The 12,730-nt window shown below is 43.1% G+C and overlaps 1 protein-coding gene across 1 annotated transcript in view; it reads left to right on the top strand.

The window, feature by feature from the left end:
• Positions 1-12,284, top strand: part of LOC146566735 (WD repeat-containing protein 37-like) — a 14,612-nt gene extending 2,328 nt beyond the window's left edge. Inside the window, exons 4-11 of the mRNA XM_085285806.1 lie at positions 417-488; positions 776-820; positions 999-1,075; positions 1,197-1,431; positions 2,866-3,007; positions 7,735-7,869; positions 9,838-9,952; positions 10,079-12,284. Of these exons, the coding sequence (XP_085141932.1) occupies positions 417-488; positions 776-820; positions 999-1,075; positions 1,197-1,431; positions 2,866-3,007; positions 7,735-7,869; positions 9,838-9,952; positions 10,079-10,210 (953 nt within the window). The 3' untranslated portion in view covers positions 10,211-12,284. The remainder of the gene's footprint in view (positions 1-416; positions 489-775; positions 821-998; positions 1,076-1,196; positions 1,432-2,865; positions 3,008-7,734; positions 7,870-9,837; positions 9,953-10,078) is intronic.
• The last annotated feature ends 446 nt before the right edge of the window (positions 12,285-12,730 follow it).

Below are 12,730 nucleotides of genomic sequence, written 5' to 3'. Positions count from 1 at the left end.
TTGTTGTACACACAGGCAGCATGTGGCACCCTAGTTTTAAATAAGAATAAATAGCAAAGACTAAAGGTGCTGCAAGCAATATTTGCATCATTATATCTTTGTCAAATTAATTGTGATGCCTCGGTGCAATTAGCAGAAAATGAGAACATACTTAATATGATTGATTACATCTGGTGATGCAGCGCAAGTAGTGTTTTAGTATCAATATTTATCCAAACCAGTCCTTCAGAAACAACATGTTGGCCTCGTTTTAGCTTTAAGGAAGCTCGTTAAACAATCCAGAAATTTCTTACCACATCCACTCAGACTATACAGCCCATTACATAAAGGCAGGATCATACAGCGTGAAACCATTAGCTGGTTACTGTAAAAATGGAAATGGCTGCATGTTGTTTATACCTGCTCTCTCTTAACAGACCACTCAGCGCTGCTGTGGAGTATAGAGACGGGCAAATGTCTGCTGAGGTATGCTGGCCATGCAGGATCAGGTAATCACAGCCAAAAGCTTTATTTGTCTACAGACATTCACAAAGTCCATACACAAAAATTATTCTAAATCGTTTATATTTTTTCTAATAGAATGTTTTAATAGCCTGTCTGAGTGCTTATAACAATATTTAGTGTGACGTACAGCCTGTCGTGCGACATCTCTTGTTAATAAACACTGGCTCATGGCAGAAGCATTTCGAAGCGTATTCTTAGATGTAACACTGTCTGTCAACATTTGCTTACACGGCTTGTTAGATGACGTCTCTTCATTGTTCCCTTTGCACAGTCAACTCCATCAAATTCCACCCCACAGAGCAGATGGCACTCACAGGTAAGCATTTGAATGCATGTTTGACTTGTCAAGTCGACTACGTTAAATATAACATCTGTTTCAACAGGTTTGTTCTCCTTGTCGTCGTTTCAACCGTTTTCTGCTGCATCTGTTGCCTCCAGCAGTCACTCGTGTGTAGATGTGAGCTGTGCTCTTTGTTGATTTGTACTTTCCACAGCCTCTGGGGACCAGACGGCTCACATCTGGCGGTACATGGTGCAGCTTCCAGCCCCACAGCCACCACCAGATGTCAGTGTGAGTAGCTTTGAACTTGTTCTCTTCCCAGTGTTTCTACAATAGGTCACTTTACTCTCAAATGAATCAAACCAAAACAAGACAGGAGCTCGACTGAGCTTTTGTTTTGCGTCTTTCACAGGCTCCGTGCGATGAAGACCAGGATTCTTCGGACAGAGAGGAAGGCGAGGTGGATGGCGAGGGCCCTTGTGAAGTGCCCACGGTCCGGGTTGCTACTGCAACACTCAAGAGCCACCAGGGCGTCGTAATAGCAGCTGATTGGTTAGTGGGAGGCCGACAAGTGGTGACAGCTTCCTGGGATCGTGCTGCCAACCTGTACGAGGTTGAGACTTCTGAACTGGTTCACACGCTCACTGGTATGTAATGGCAGAGGAGTCGTAAACAGAAGTCAGGGTTTTTGTTATTTTTCTTCCTCATTAGTGTACTTTGTATGACACTCTACAGTTTAACCAGACTGTTATTAAAGTTCAAATATGAAACTACAGACATTTTATCTTGAGGCATGCTCACTCATCCAGATAAGGAAATCCCAAACAGTTGATTCTGTTCATCTGGACGTAGCGTTTCCAGTGGGAAAAACCACTCATCCAAGTGACTTCTTCAGTCTCAGCTGGCTGCAGGTTTTCCCAACCTTATAAACAGTACATTTGCACAATGACTGAAACTAGCACCACTGATGAACTATGGGCTGTGAGGTCAGTCATTAATGTGGAAAATTTCATAACCACTGATCAACAAGCACTGATCAATGACCATGAGTACCATTCACAGAGCGTTGGGGAGTGGCTGCAATCACAGCATTGTAGGATGGTAAAAGATGTACCCTTAGGCCCCCTCCTCGATTCAGAGATGGTCTTTCCCTTTTCCTTGACTCCTCGCTCGAACCAGCGTTCCTCCCTGTCCAGGATGTGTACATCCTCATCACTGAAAGAGTGTCCACTCGCCTGTAGGTGTAAATAGACTGCAGAGTCCTGGCCTGACGAGGTAGCTCTTCTGTGTTGTTCCATCTGCTTAGCCAGAGGTTGTTTGGTTTCCCCGATGTATAAATTATGGCAATCCTCCTGGCACTTAACAGCGTACACTGTGTTACTCTGTTCTGATCCTTGGGGTTGACCTGTTTTTGGTGCAGCGTGTTTTGGGGTTTGAAAGCCACAGAGACAGGGTGTTTAGAGAAAATGTGTTTCAGCTGTTCCAGTGCTGCTGACACATACGGGATCACTACAGGTTTTTGCTCAGGCAGCAGTTGTCCTTTTCTCCTGGATCGGCTGGAGTGATAGAGCAGTGACAAAATGTTCTCATGATAGTCTTTCTGGTTTAGCAAAACCGTGCACCTACCCTTGTCTGCTGGACAGGTGATAATGTTGTCATCACTAAGCAATGTGAGTGCCTTCCTCTCCTCCATGCTGATGTTTGATGTTGGGTACAGGCATTATAAAATCCATGTAGTTTGTGGAGCCAGCTTGCTTCTTTCAGTGTTTCTCAAACTCTTTTTTAAAAGCTGCCAACTTACAACTTTTAAAAAGTCATTATTAATACTAAACGATCCAGGTTGAATTTTACTAAAAAGGTCAGTGCAATAGCACCAACAAGCTTTCTTCTTTTCCATGAAATCACATTCAGCCTCATATTTTTCACCTTCTTGTCCACGCTCCACCTACACTGGTTTAATCCAAAGAAAATCTGACGTGTAAAAATCACACGCTGTTGTTTTTGTTGTTTTTTTTTTATGTTGAGATTACTTAAAAAGGTGTGATTTTATGCAACACAATGTGCTGTGTGTGTGTGTTCAGGCCATGACCAGGAGCTGACTCACTGCTGTACCCACCCAACCCAGCGGCTGGTGGTCACTTCATCCAGAGACACCACCTTCAGACTGTGGGACTTCAGAGACCCATCCATCCACTCTGTCAACGTCTTCCAGGGACACACTGAGTGAGTCTTTCTCTCTCACCCGCGCTCCTCCTTCCTGGTTCCCTGACAGATACTTAAATGTGGGTGCAGTCTTTAATTTGCCCACAGGGTGGTGCTGTAGCATCTCACCTCCATAAATCCCTCCAACATTTTCTTTTTCCTTTTACATTAATTTACAGACCCTGTTGCTCTAAGCCAAATCCTCCACTTGCCTCTCATTCATTACGGAGCACTTCTCCTCACTTCAACAGTTTGCTTCTCTTTCTCCTCTCTGCTCTTCGACTCTCGTTCTCCCTCCCTCTTCCCGTTCATTTATCTGTCCGTTTCTGCGTTAATCCCCCCACTCTGTGTAATTTGGCACTTTGCTCGCTGTTAACACTCAATTGCAGCCGCTCATTTCAAAACGATGACTGTCAGGCTTGTCTGTGGCTTTCAATGGCAGTGCTCTTTAAAAGGCACAAGAAGTGCAAGTGTGTGTGTGTGTGTGTGCCTACATGCGTGTGCCGGCTGGCTGGCAGCCTTTGATCGCAAGTGGGGGGATTATGGCAGAGCTCATTATGTACGACCCCAACATGTATAATTCCCGCAGATCCCACTCTAATTCTCTCCCATAGACAATTGCTGTAATGAGATTAAGCACCAGTGTTTCACAGTTAACAACAGCCCTCCTCCCCTCCTTTCCTTCCCTCCATCCTTATTTCCTTCACAAATGGCCACTTTCTTTGTGGCGCTGCATTTAAAGCAACAAGTAGACCTTCAGCCAGACATAATGATTCCCCAAACTTCTGCAGGCTCATTACAGGACTGCAAAAAGCCTAGTCTGTAATAGTATTTCTGCCACTTGACACACGCAGTGTAAATAAGAATGCAGCTGAGCTGTTTTTCAAGTTGCTGATTAATAGTTTAGTTTTGTAAATATGTATAAATGGAAGACGATGCCCATCTCAGAAGAACACAACTTTAAAGTCTTCAGATGTCATGTTTTCACTCATGTGGTGTGCATCAGTGAGTTGAAAACCCAACAATACTAATTTAGCTGAGATGTAAACAAGTAACACAATGTAGACTTCAAAGATGAATTAATTGGTTTAGTTTGTTAAATGCTTGCAAATCCATTCTCGGCCTTTTGCTCAGTAATTATTAAATATATTTAGTCCTGTTGTTTACTTTATAAAGAACACGGTGACACTGCTGCCAAGTGCCTGGAAACATAATAAGACACAGAATCTGATTAGATCTCAGTGTTGATATCTTGGTGATTTCGGTCCAACAAATATGCTAAAAAGTCCTAAATACTCGCTTTAATGGTTTGGAGGAGTAGTAAGCAGAAGAGGAGTTGAGACAGGCGTATTCTGTTTATCAACTCATGGCTTTTGCTGTATGTTTGGGCGAGTAGGAAAGCATAATGGACTGGACGCTGGAAAGAAGCTCATTGACTCTGTGTGTGTTTTTACAGTTTCCCCACTTTACTACTTGTGAGGTATCCTTGTTTTAACAGTGCCTTAGAGCACTAACAGGTTGCCATTCCTCCTACTAATTTCCCAGGATCTCCAACGTGACATAATGGTGTGGCATAAATGGCATAATCTCCGCGTCCCTCCTGTGGAAACATCAGAGAGAGTAGAGTGTGAATAGTTTAATAGGCAGACGAGGTTGAGAGCTAGAGGGGAGACAGCCTCTCGTTTTCACCGTCTTCACTGGCAATTACAGCTAACGCTCCCTGACAGCGAACCTTGGCAGCTAAAAGTGCCGTGCGCCCCCTCTGTCCCGCCACCCCCGCCATAATTGCAGTGTAATGACAACTGCGCGTGAGCTAACAAAACGACCGAGAGCAAACGAGAAATGACAGCGGACTTGCTCTACAGACGGACTGCCATGTCACGTTTGTCTCTGCTGCCGTCGACGGCTTTCGGTGACATCTGATTGCAGTTTTGGAGAAATGCAACTCTGTACGTATGTGTGCTCGTGTGTGTCTGCATGCAGATGTGACATCCTGTCTCTGGAGGAATACAACAGCACTTACCGGGTTCTCAGCGACTGTCAGATCTGCAGCATGGCAAAATAACAGAGTGCTCTTAAACCTCTTAGTCGTCGCTACCTGAATATTTTCATTAACATTTTAGGCTTATGCTCTCACCCACTCAACAGTGAGCACATGTTAAGGTTCTTTGAGATTTCCATACATTTAAATGCAGTCGCTTAGACCAAAGCCTCAGTGCCAGAACAGAAATCCAGTCCACTTAACAGTTTTACGTAAGAAAAATTAACATGCAGTTTGGTATCAATGTCAATAATACAAAGGAGTCTTACAAACTGTTATAATAAGTCTAGCCAGATCATTTTACACACTGCTTTCATGTGATATTTGCATTTATAATGCACAAAAAAATTTAACCCAGCAACACAAAGGCATTCAGAGTGCTGTTAAAAATGTCTTATATTTCGGGGAAGTATTTTCATTTGAAGATTGAGCCGAAGCTTCACGTGAAGACTAGCTGTAACTGTCCAAAGGGCTTTCTTTGTAGATGTTGAAGCTACAGGTGTGTCCTGGGCTGTGATGTCGCTTAAACGTATCACATGAGGCTGTCATAAAGTTTCTGTTTTGAAAAAGCACATCCCCAAGAAAACACTCACCGAGTGGCTGTGCACCAGCTTTCTGCCTTCTCGAGATTCACTCTTTCACACGAGTGAGTGACAGCGAGATAAAACGATGTATTGTAGGGTCTTTACCTTATAATGGAACGCACCGTGAAGTGACTGTTGTTGTGATTTGTTGCTGTAGAAATCAAATTGAAATGATCTGTTTTCTTTGTGAGAACAAGTTTGAGTTTCAGATCATCACAGTTGGTCAAAAGTTGGAAGTTTTGCATTGTTCTCATTTTCTTCACATCTTATATGAGTCATGACACCTATTGTTCAGGAGAATACTGCAGCCTGTACTCGCACGCTCAGTGCTGGTGTAAATCCTGCCGAACCGTGAACGGCCATCTCTCGCTTCTTCTCCAGCACCCAAAGTCTCACAAAGAGTCTCGACCTTGGCTGTCAGAGACACTGCAAAGCATTAAGTACTACTGAACACTCCCCTCCTTCCTCACACCCATTCTAAAAACCCTTTAACCTTAATCAACCTTTTAATCAATTATCTCGTCTGATTACACTCCCCTCACACCTCCCACCTAACACACCTCCTATCTTTCCTCTTCGCTATCTCTCCCTGCTCTCCGTTTATTCCCAGGTGGGCTGTACCCTGCAATGTCAGAAGGTGCCTGTAACGATAGAGCAGTTTCTTTGAGCCGCAACCTCCCTAATAGCACAAAGTTTAGTCCGCTAATTAGCCCTTAATGCCATGTCGATTTAAATTAAGCAGGAAGCCAGTTTTACCTAAAAAGATGGGATGTAGAACCCAAGATAGTGCTGTATGTGTGTGTGTAAAGGCAACACGAACCTTAATAAAGACCGAGGAAGCCTATTCAGGCTTTTGGTTTTACTTACCTCCATGAATGAGTAGAATAGATTCAAAATGCTAAAGATCTGTTAAATGTATGGATAGGCCTGACCTTAGTCCTAAAGAGGAATCATGCCTGGCTGAATATAGGGGGGGTGGAGGAAGGGATGGGTGTATGCACTGCTGCCTCCAGTGTGCAAAACATTCCTGTCAACAGGATCAACTAAATAAAGTACTGCCTGAATTTGAGCACACATTTGTTTTTGTTAACAATATGACAAAAGAACATTTAAGTTTTCAAACACATGGAGATTTCCACTATAAAGTCAAATGTTAACGAGTTATCGCGGATCTATATATATATATATATACTGTATTGGTGTGGCTCCGTTGTATTGGATAAAAAACCATAACAATAAAACACTTGTGTATAGTTTAGGGGTGCCCAAGCATACATCGAAAGTGCTGCAAGTAATGGGTACTTGAGGTTACCTCAAAAGGCTCTGAGAGGACGCGGTAAACGGACTGGTTCTTATATAGTGCTCGTGCACTCTACTTGAGTACTCAAAGAGCTTTATACATTCATACAAGCACTTTGCTCTACATTTCTAAGTGCTTCTGTCTAATGTTCACGCTCTGATGAATGCATCAGGAGCAACCGTGTATTACACTTGTATGTATTATGTTATATGTATAATGTTCCCAAACTTCGGAGCATGTGTTTCATCACATTTAATCGTAAACTGAGAGAAAGAAAATGTGACTAAATGCCAATGCATCGAGAGGAAATCATCTTTCACAGCATCCTGATGGCTCAAACACGTTTGCTGGTGTGAATGTTTTCAAGTCATTATTTATCTCTTCACTTTGTCCCGACTGCCGCATCTCTGTGACATCCTCTGTGCACGAGTGAGATCCTGCCAACTTCAAGTGGCAAAATGACACTTTGTAAGGTTTTAACAATGCAGAGTCGCATCATAAACGAAGAAGCACACAGTGTCAGCTTTACAGTGTTGTACCTGACACACCCTCTGTGGCTCCAAGTGTCTGCACATCACCGTGACGCATGTGTGCGGCTCGTGTCATCTTTTATGTATTAACAATAATAGCACTGCCCTGTGGGAGGGGGTGACTAATAACTTGTCACTCAGAAAACTTTCTTCTTTCCGTGACTGGTAGAGATGTGCAACTATGATCTCTGAAATAGAAAACCATACAGTAGCTCATTACCACCTCCGTTTGCTGCTTGCATGCTTTCGTGCGTAACAAGTGTGTAACGCTGTCGTGTGTGTTTGTCTTGCAGCACGGTGACGTCTGCGGTGTTCACAGTGGGTGACAATGTGGTTTCAGGAAGTGATGACCGTACTGTCAAGGTGTGGGATCTGAAGAACATGAGGTCGCCTATAGCAACCATCCGCACTGACTCAGCTGTGAACAGGTAGGTGACAGGAGGAGAGAAACTGTAGCACGCGGTGCTGGACGTTACAAACTATGGTGTTAAATTGATATGTTGGCTGGTTGAGCGCTCTGTCAGTGGTTGTCAACACTATAAATTAATTTAAAGTCGTAGATTGCTTTGAGGTTTATTTATTCAATATAAAGTATAAATTGAATTAAAATTTTACAAGTAATTAACTTAGGCTGATGTAGTTAAAGTCAGCATTTTGGGCATCAAATTTTCTTTGTGTATTATACTTTTCTTTATACTTTATGCTTAACAAATGTATTGGAAAACCACCCGCTGTACGGTTTATGCAACCGCTGCTCTAAATTAGAAGTGATGGTAACTACCAATACTTGTAATTACCAGCATGCGCAAGCTCTTTAGTCAAAATGATATTTTTAATGCTAAAATGTAATTACTGTTGTTATCCACGAAATTTGAAATTCACTGGGTTTCTTTTTTTAAAGCTGAAAAAAATAATATAGCGCACTGTTATTTTTGATTAAATGTCAAATTACAGTTATTCACTTGCATTCCTGAATAGGAAAAAAAAATTTTAGTTATTGAATGTTCTTGAGTGAGGTCGCAGATGCAAGTGATGGAAATTAGTTTGATTCAAAGGGTGGCTGGGCTCTCCCTTACAGATCATTTGAGAAGGACTTATAGTAGAGGTGCTGCTCCTCCACATCAAATAGCGCCAGTTGAGGTGGTTTAAGCAGGATGGTTCCAGATGCATCCTTGGCACGTTGTTTCGGGCATGTCCTGCTGGTAGGAGACCTCTGGTCTGAGGGAATTCTGAACTTCCCTGCTTAGACCGCTGTGACCTGAACCTGGATAAGCGGCAGAATGGATAGATGGATGAATGTTGCACTTAATTAATTTTGGACTTCTCAGAGGAGTCCAGTGTTAGGTTTATATTGTTGGATTGTCATTTATGCTTAGAAATATATACTCATATATGCTTAGAGTTATATAATTGATTGCATATTGATTGGATGTCTGATCCTTAGCAGTCTGCAAAGACTGTGTGCCTTCCAGAGGGTTCTGGCATACGGCACATATTTCACATTAGAAAAATCACACCGCACACGACCAAACAAAAATGTCACAAAAAGCATATTGATCATTTTTCCCCACGCACCAGATATAGTGGAATTGGCTCGGTTTGTCCCCAGTGTACCTTTTTGTGCTTTCTTCTACTCATGCTTTTCTCCAGGAACCAGGTCAGACTGACTACTTTTTCGTTTCAAATAACTATCTATTGCAGTGGTTCTTAACCTTGTTGGAGGTACCGAACCCCACCAGTTTCATACGCGCATTCACTGAACCCCTCTTTAGTGAAAAATAAAATAGGATTTCTTTCAAATTCAAGACATACATATGTTTTTTACTGGTGCACAAAATGAGGCGTGCATATCACGGCGGAGGCTCTGCCGAACCCCTGAGACCGACTCACCAAACCCCTGGGGTTCGATCAAACCCAGGAACCACTGATCTATTGCTATTATGCGCTGTGTCGTCTCACAGCATGACTATTTTGTAATTGTTTTTCTTCATCTTCATCTTCTTCAGCAGGTAGTTGTAGTGCCCTCTAGTGGAAGAGAATGTAATTGTTAGAGTGCTAATCAGGTGGAACCCGATAATCTTCCGTGCTGCAGGACAGTGGTGGGGAAACACTGGTCTAATAAACTTGTTAAGCATTGTATGTACTGTTAAGGCAGTTAGATGTTCGTATTAACATGGTTATTGTTCCTTATCTTCATCTTCCTTTAAAGTGCACCACACCACCATTTACCAGACAAGATTGTAAGTGTCATCATTGTGCTGCAAACAGAAAGTGAAAATATGCTTCAGACGTGGCTAGATTTAAATTCTATTCTTTCAGTAAATCACTGACATAGAGTCGGTCCAGCAGATAAACTCTGGCTCCAGTTTAAAGTGCGACTACATCTGATCTTTCAGGATCAGCGTCTCTGCCAACCAGAAGATCATTGCTCTGCCACACGACAATCGACAAGTACGCCTGTTTGACATGAGCGGGGTGAGGCTGGCCAGACTTCCACGCAGCAACAGAATGGTAAGAGCAGAATAACCTGGACGGGAAGGCGGTTGTTAGCATCAGTTACCATAAACTAAAACGTGTGTGTGTGTGTGTGTGTGTGTGTGTGTGTGTGTGTGTGTGTGTGTGTGTGTGTGTGTGCAGGGTCACAGGCGAATGGTGTGCTGCACGGCGTGGAATGAAGAAAACCAGTCGTGCAACCTGTTCACGTGCGGCTTCGACCGGCAGGCTATCGGCTGGAACATCAACATCCCCGCCCTGCTGCAGGAGAAGTGATCAGAGTCCCTCCGTGTATAGACGGCGCAGCACACGTCTGCACTGTAACCCACGGCCTCGCACACGCGTGTTTCCTCTGTCGAGCAGTTTGGTTGTCATGTGCTTCGCAGCTTTCCAGCAGTGAGCTCCAAGTTCAGACAGTAATTGCTCCTCAGTTACTCTCACATAAAAGCCTTTTCATGTCATCTGAACACGCGTGTACGAGGCCACACAGCCGACCTTCTGCGTCTGACCCTTCACTTATTTAGCATGGATCGTGAATTGTGACAAGGCTCGTCCGATCTGTCCGCCCCCAGCCTCCTCTATATATTTCTGACCCGTGTGCCGCGGGGCTGCCGATCACGGCACTGTTGTTTAGTTACTGCTGAATCGTCGCTCTTGCATGTAGATAAACTCAGTTTGCAAATGTTACTTGTAAAGTCACAAGAGAATAGAACCGTTTGTAGAATACGATGTGTAAATAATATATTGTGGCCTGTTTAAAGTGACCTGTGTTGCAGGTTGTTGTTGTTAGCTAATGTGTCTTACAGTTTGGCAGAGACAGTTCTGTGATTCTTTTATTTTATTCTATCCTTTTGGTCAAATATTTGGAAGATTTCTTATCGGAACATATCACAAATCTCCGTCATATCACCTGTGCAGCGAGCGGGCTGCCGGGCCAGTCGGTGAGCGCTTCAAACGGCGTCTGAGGCGTTGTGGGAAACCTTTGACAGATTGAGATTCGCTCCCTTGCCTGTTACCTTTGATGCTTTCAGTTTCACAGCCAGCCTCCATATTTCCAGTATAGTTGAAACTGTAACTCTGCCTTGTTCTGCGTTTACAGTGGATTTTTATTTTTTTTAAACATGTTGCTTTTTTCTGCCTTTTCTGTGAGGATGTAAAGTGTCAAGAGCATAGCAATAATGACTCTGTGAACAGGAATGTGTTGTGCATTATCATATTCCAGTAGTCCCTACGTGCTGCTGGTGTCCATAAGCTCGGTATAGACTCGTCCTCTTTAGCTTGCTGCCAGCTCCTGAGCCCTGCGTTGCTGTACCGTGTGATCCTTAAGTGAACTTGTCAGGTCATTTCTGTGCTTCAGTAGCGCTCCTGTCAACATGCTCTCGCAGTTTGTGTTGAGCCCTCAGTCTTCTATAACTTCCTGCATCTTTGTCGCTGGCGGCGCTTTTACTCTCTGCACGGAGCGCTCTTTATCCAAAAACAGAAGCAATAACCCAGCTTGACTTGATGTTTCTGGTGCTCGGAGTGAAGTCCGGGTCTTTCTTTTTTGTTTTCTTCCATTTTGAAATCAGTGACTATAACTTGAAATACACACTGAATCTCAGTTTGACTTCTGACTTGCCTAGAAATAGGCTTAACTGGATTCCAGGAAGCTTCAATTGTTACACTTGTGCAATATTTTAAACATGAAGTCATGCTGTAGTTTCTCACACGTTTAATCGACTTCAGTGCTGTAAAACCCACACAAAAGACTCTGTGTACCTGTGTGACTGCTGTAGCTGTAGCTCGGTGTATAAAGGTGACTTACTGAAAAATCTGGCTTCAGACTTCACTGCTGTTTCTACCCACAACACAAACGGGATGCATTCTGAAGTAGCATGAATCTGAAAGTGTAATAATCTTATTGAAATGCCTTACATTGCATTGAGGAGAAAAAACCCGGTGCATGGGCCTTATCCATCCAAGCATCAGTGCACTTTTCCAAATGCTTGTTAAAGAACTAATTGTGTTCCCGAGCACAGCAAAGATAGGATTTTTATTCCTGTTTCATTCAGGGAACTCAATTTGGCGCCCACCGGTATCAATGTCATTTTAATCTGCAGGTAGAACGGCACGGCCCGATTCGTGCCCCGCTTATGAATTTCAACCTGGAGGAAATATGATTTTGGATTGATACATTAAATTATTGCGTGCCAGGCTGTAGGGGTAAAAAAAAAATAGAGTGGATGGGCTTTGCTTCACTGTAGCGAATCATATTCACCTCAAACTTCATTATGTGATCTACTTTGCATACTTTATTGTGACGGGTACGTGCTCTCTTGACACTTTCCAATAAAACGTGTGATTTCCTTTTTCCAGTCTCACATCTCTTTTTCATCCTATTCAAACACAAGTCCCTTGTTCCCTTTTGTTCACTTCAGATGTGTTTTTGAAAGGCGCACTTTATTCATCAGGTAGCTTCGAAAAACAATGTAAAACTGGTGTTGATGAGAACAGATTTAAGAGGTGTGTGGATTTAATGAGACTTTTAATTTGCTTGTTAACTCATTCTTAAAGGAAGCCATGTGGAAGCCACAGCGATGCACAGAGCAGGCATGCAGCTACTTTATTTCTTAGTGTTCAACTTCTTCTATTTCTCTTTTTCACTAATGTCCAAGAACATAAAGTGGATCCGTCTGCTTCTTTTGCTTCCCCAGCTCAACAAGGGGCTTGGCTCAGGATGCCCAGACACCACCTCCTTAACTATATAAAGAAAGAACCAATCAGGAGGCTAATGGAAATCAGAAAATGTTATCAGTG

This window comes from Mchenga conophoros, linkage group LG9, assembly GCF_057382185.1.
Source record: "Mchenga conophoros isolate Kocher_MC1m ecotype Shallow Benthic linkage group LG9, M_conophoros_male_GT1.1, whole genome shotgun sequence".
Taxonomy (NCBI): domain Eukaryota; kingdom Metazoa; phylum Chordata; class Actinopteri; order Cichliformes; family Cichlidae; genus Mchenga; species Mchenga conophoros.
Note: the sequence above shows the minus strand (reverse complement) of the source record. Positions and strands in the feature narration are given on the sequence as shown.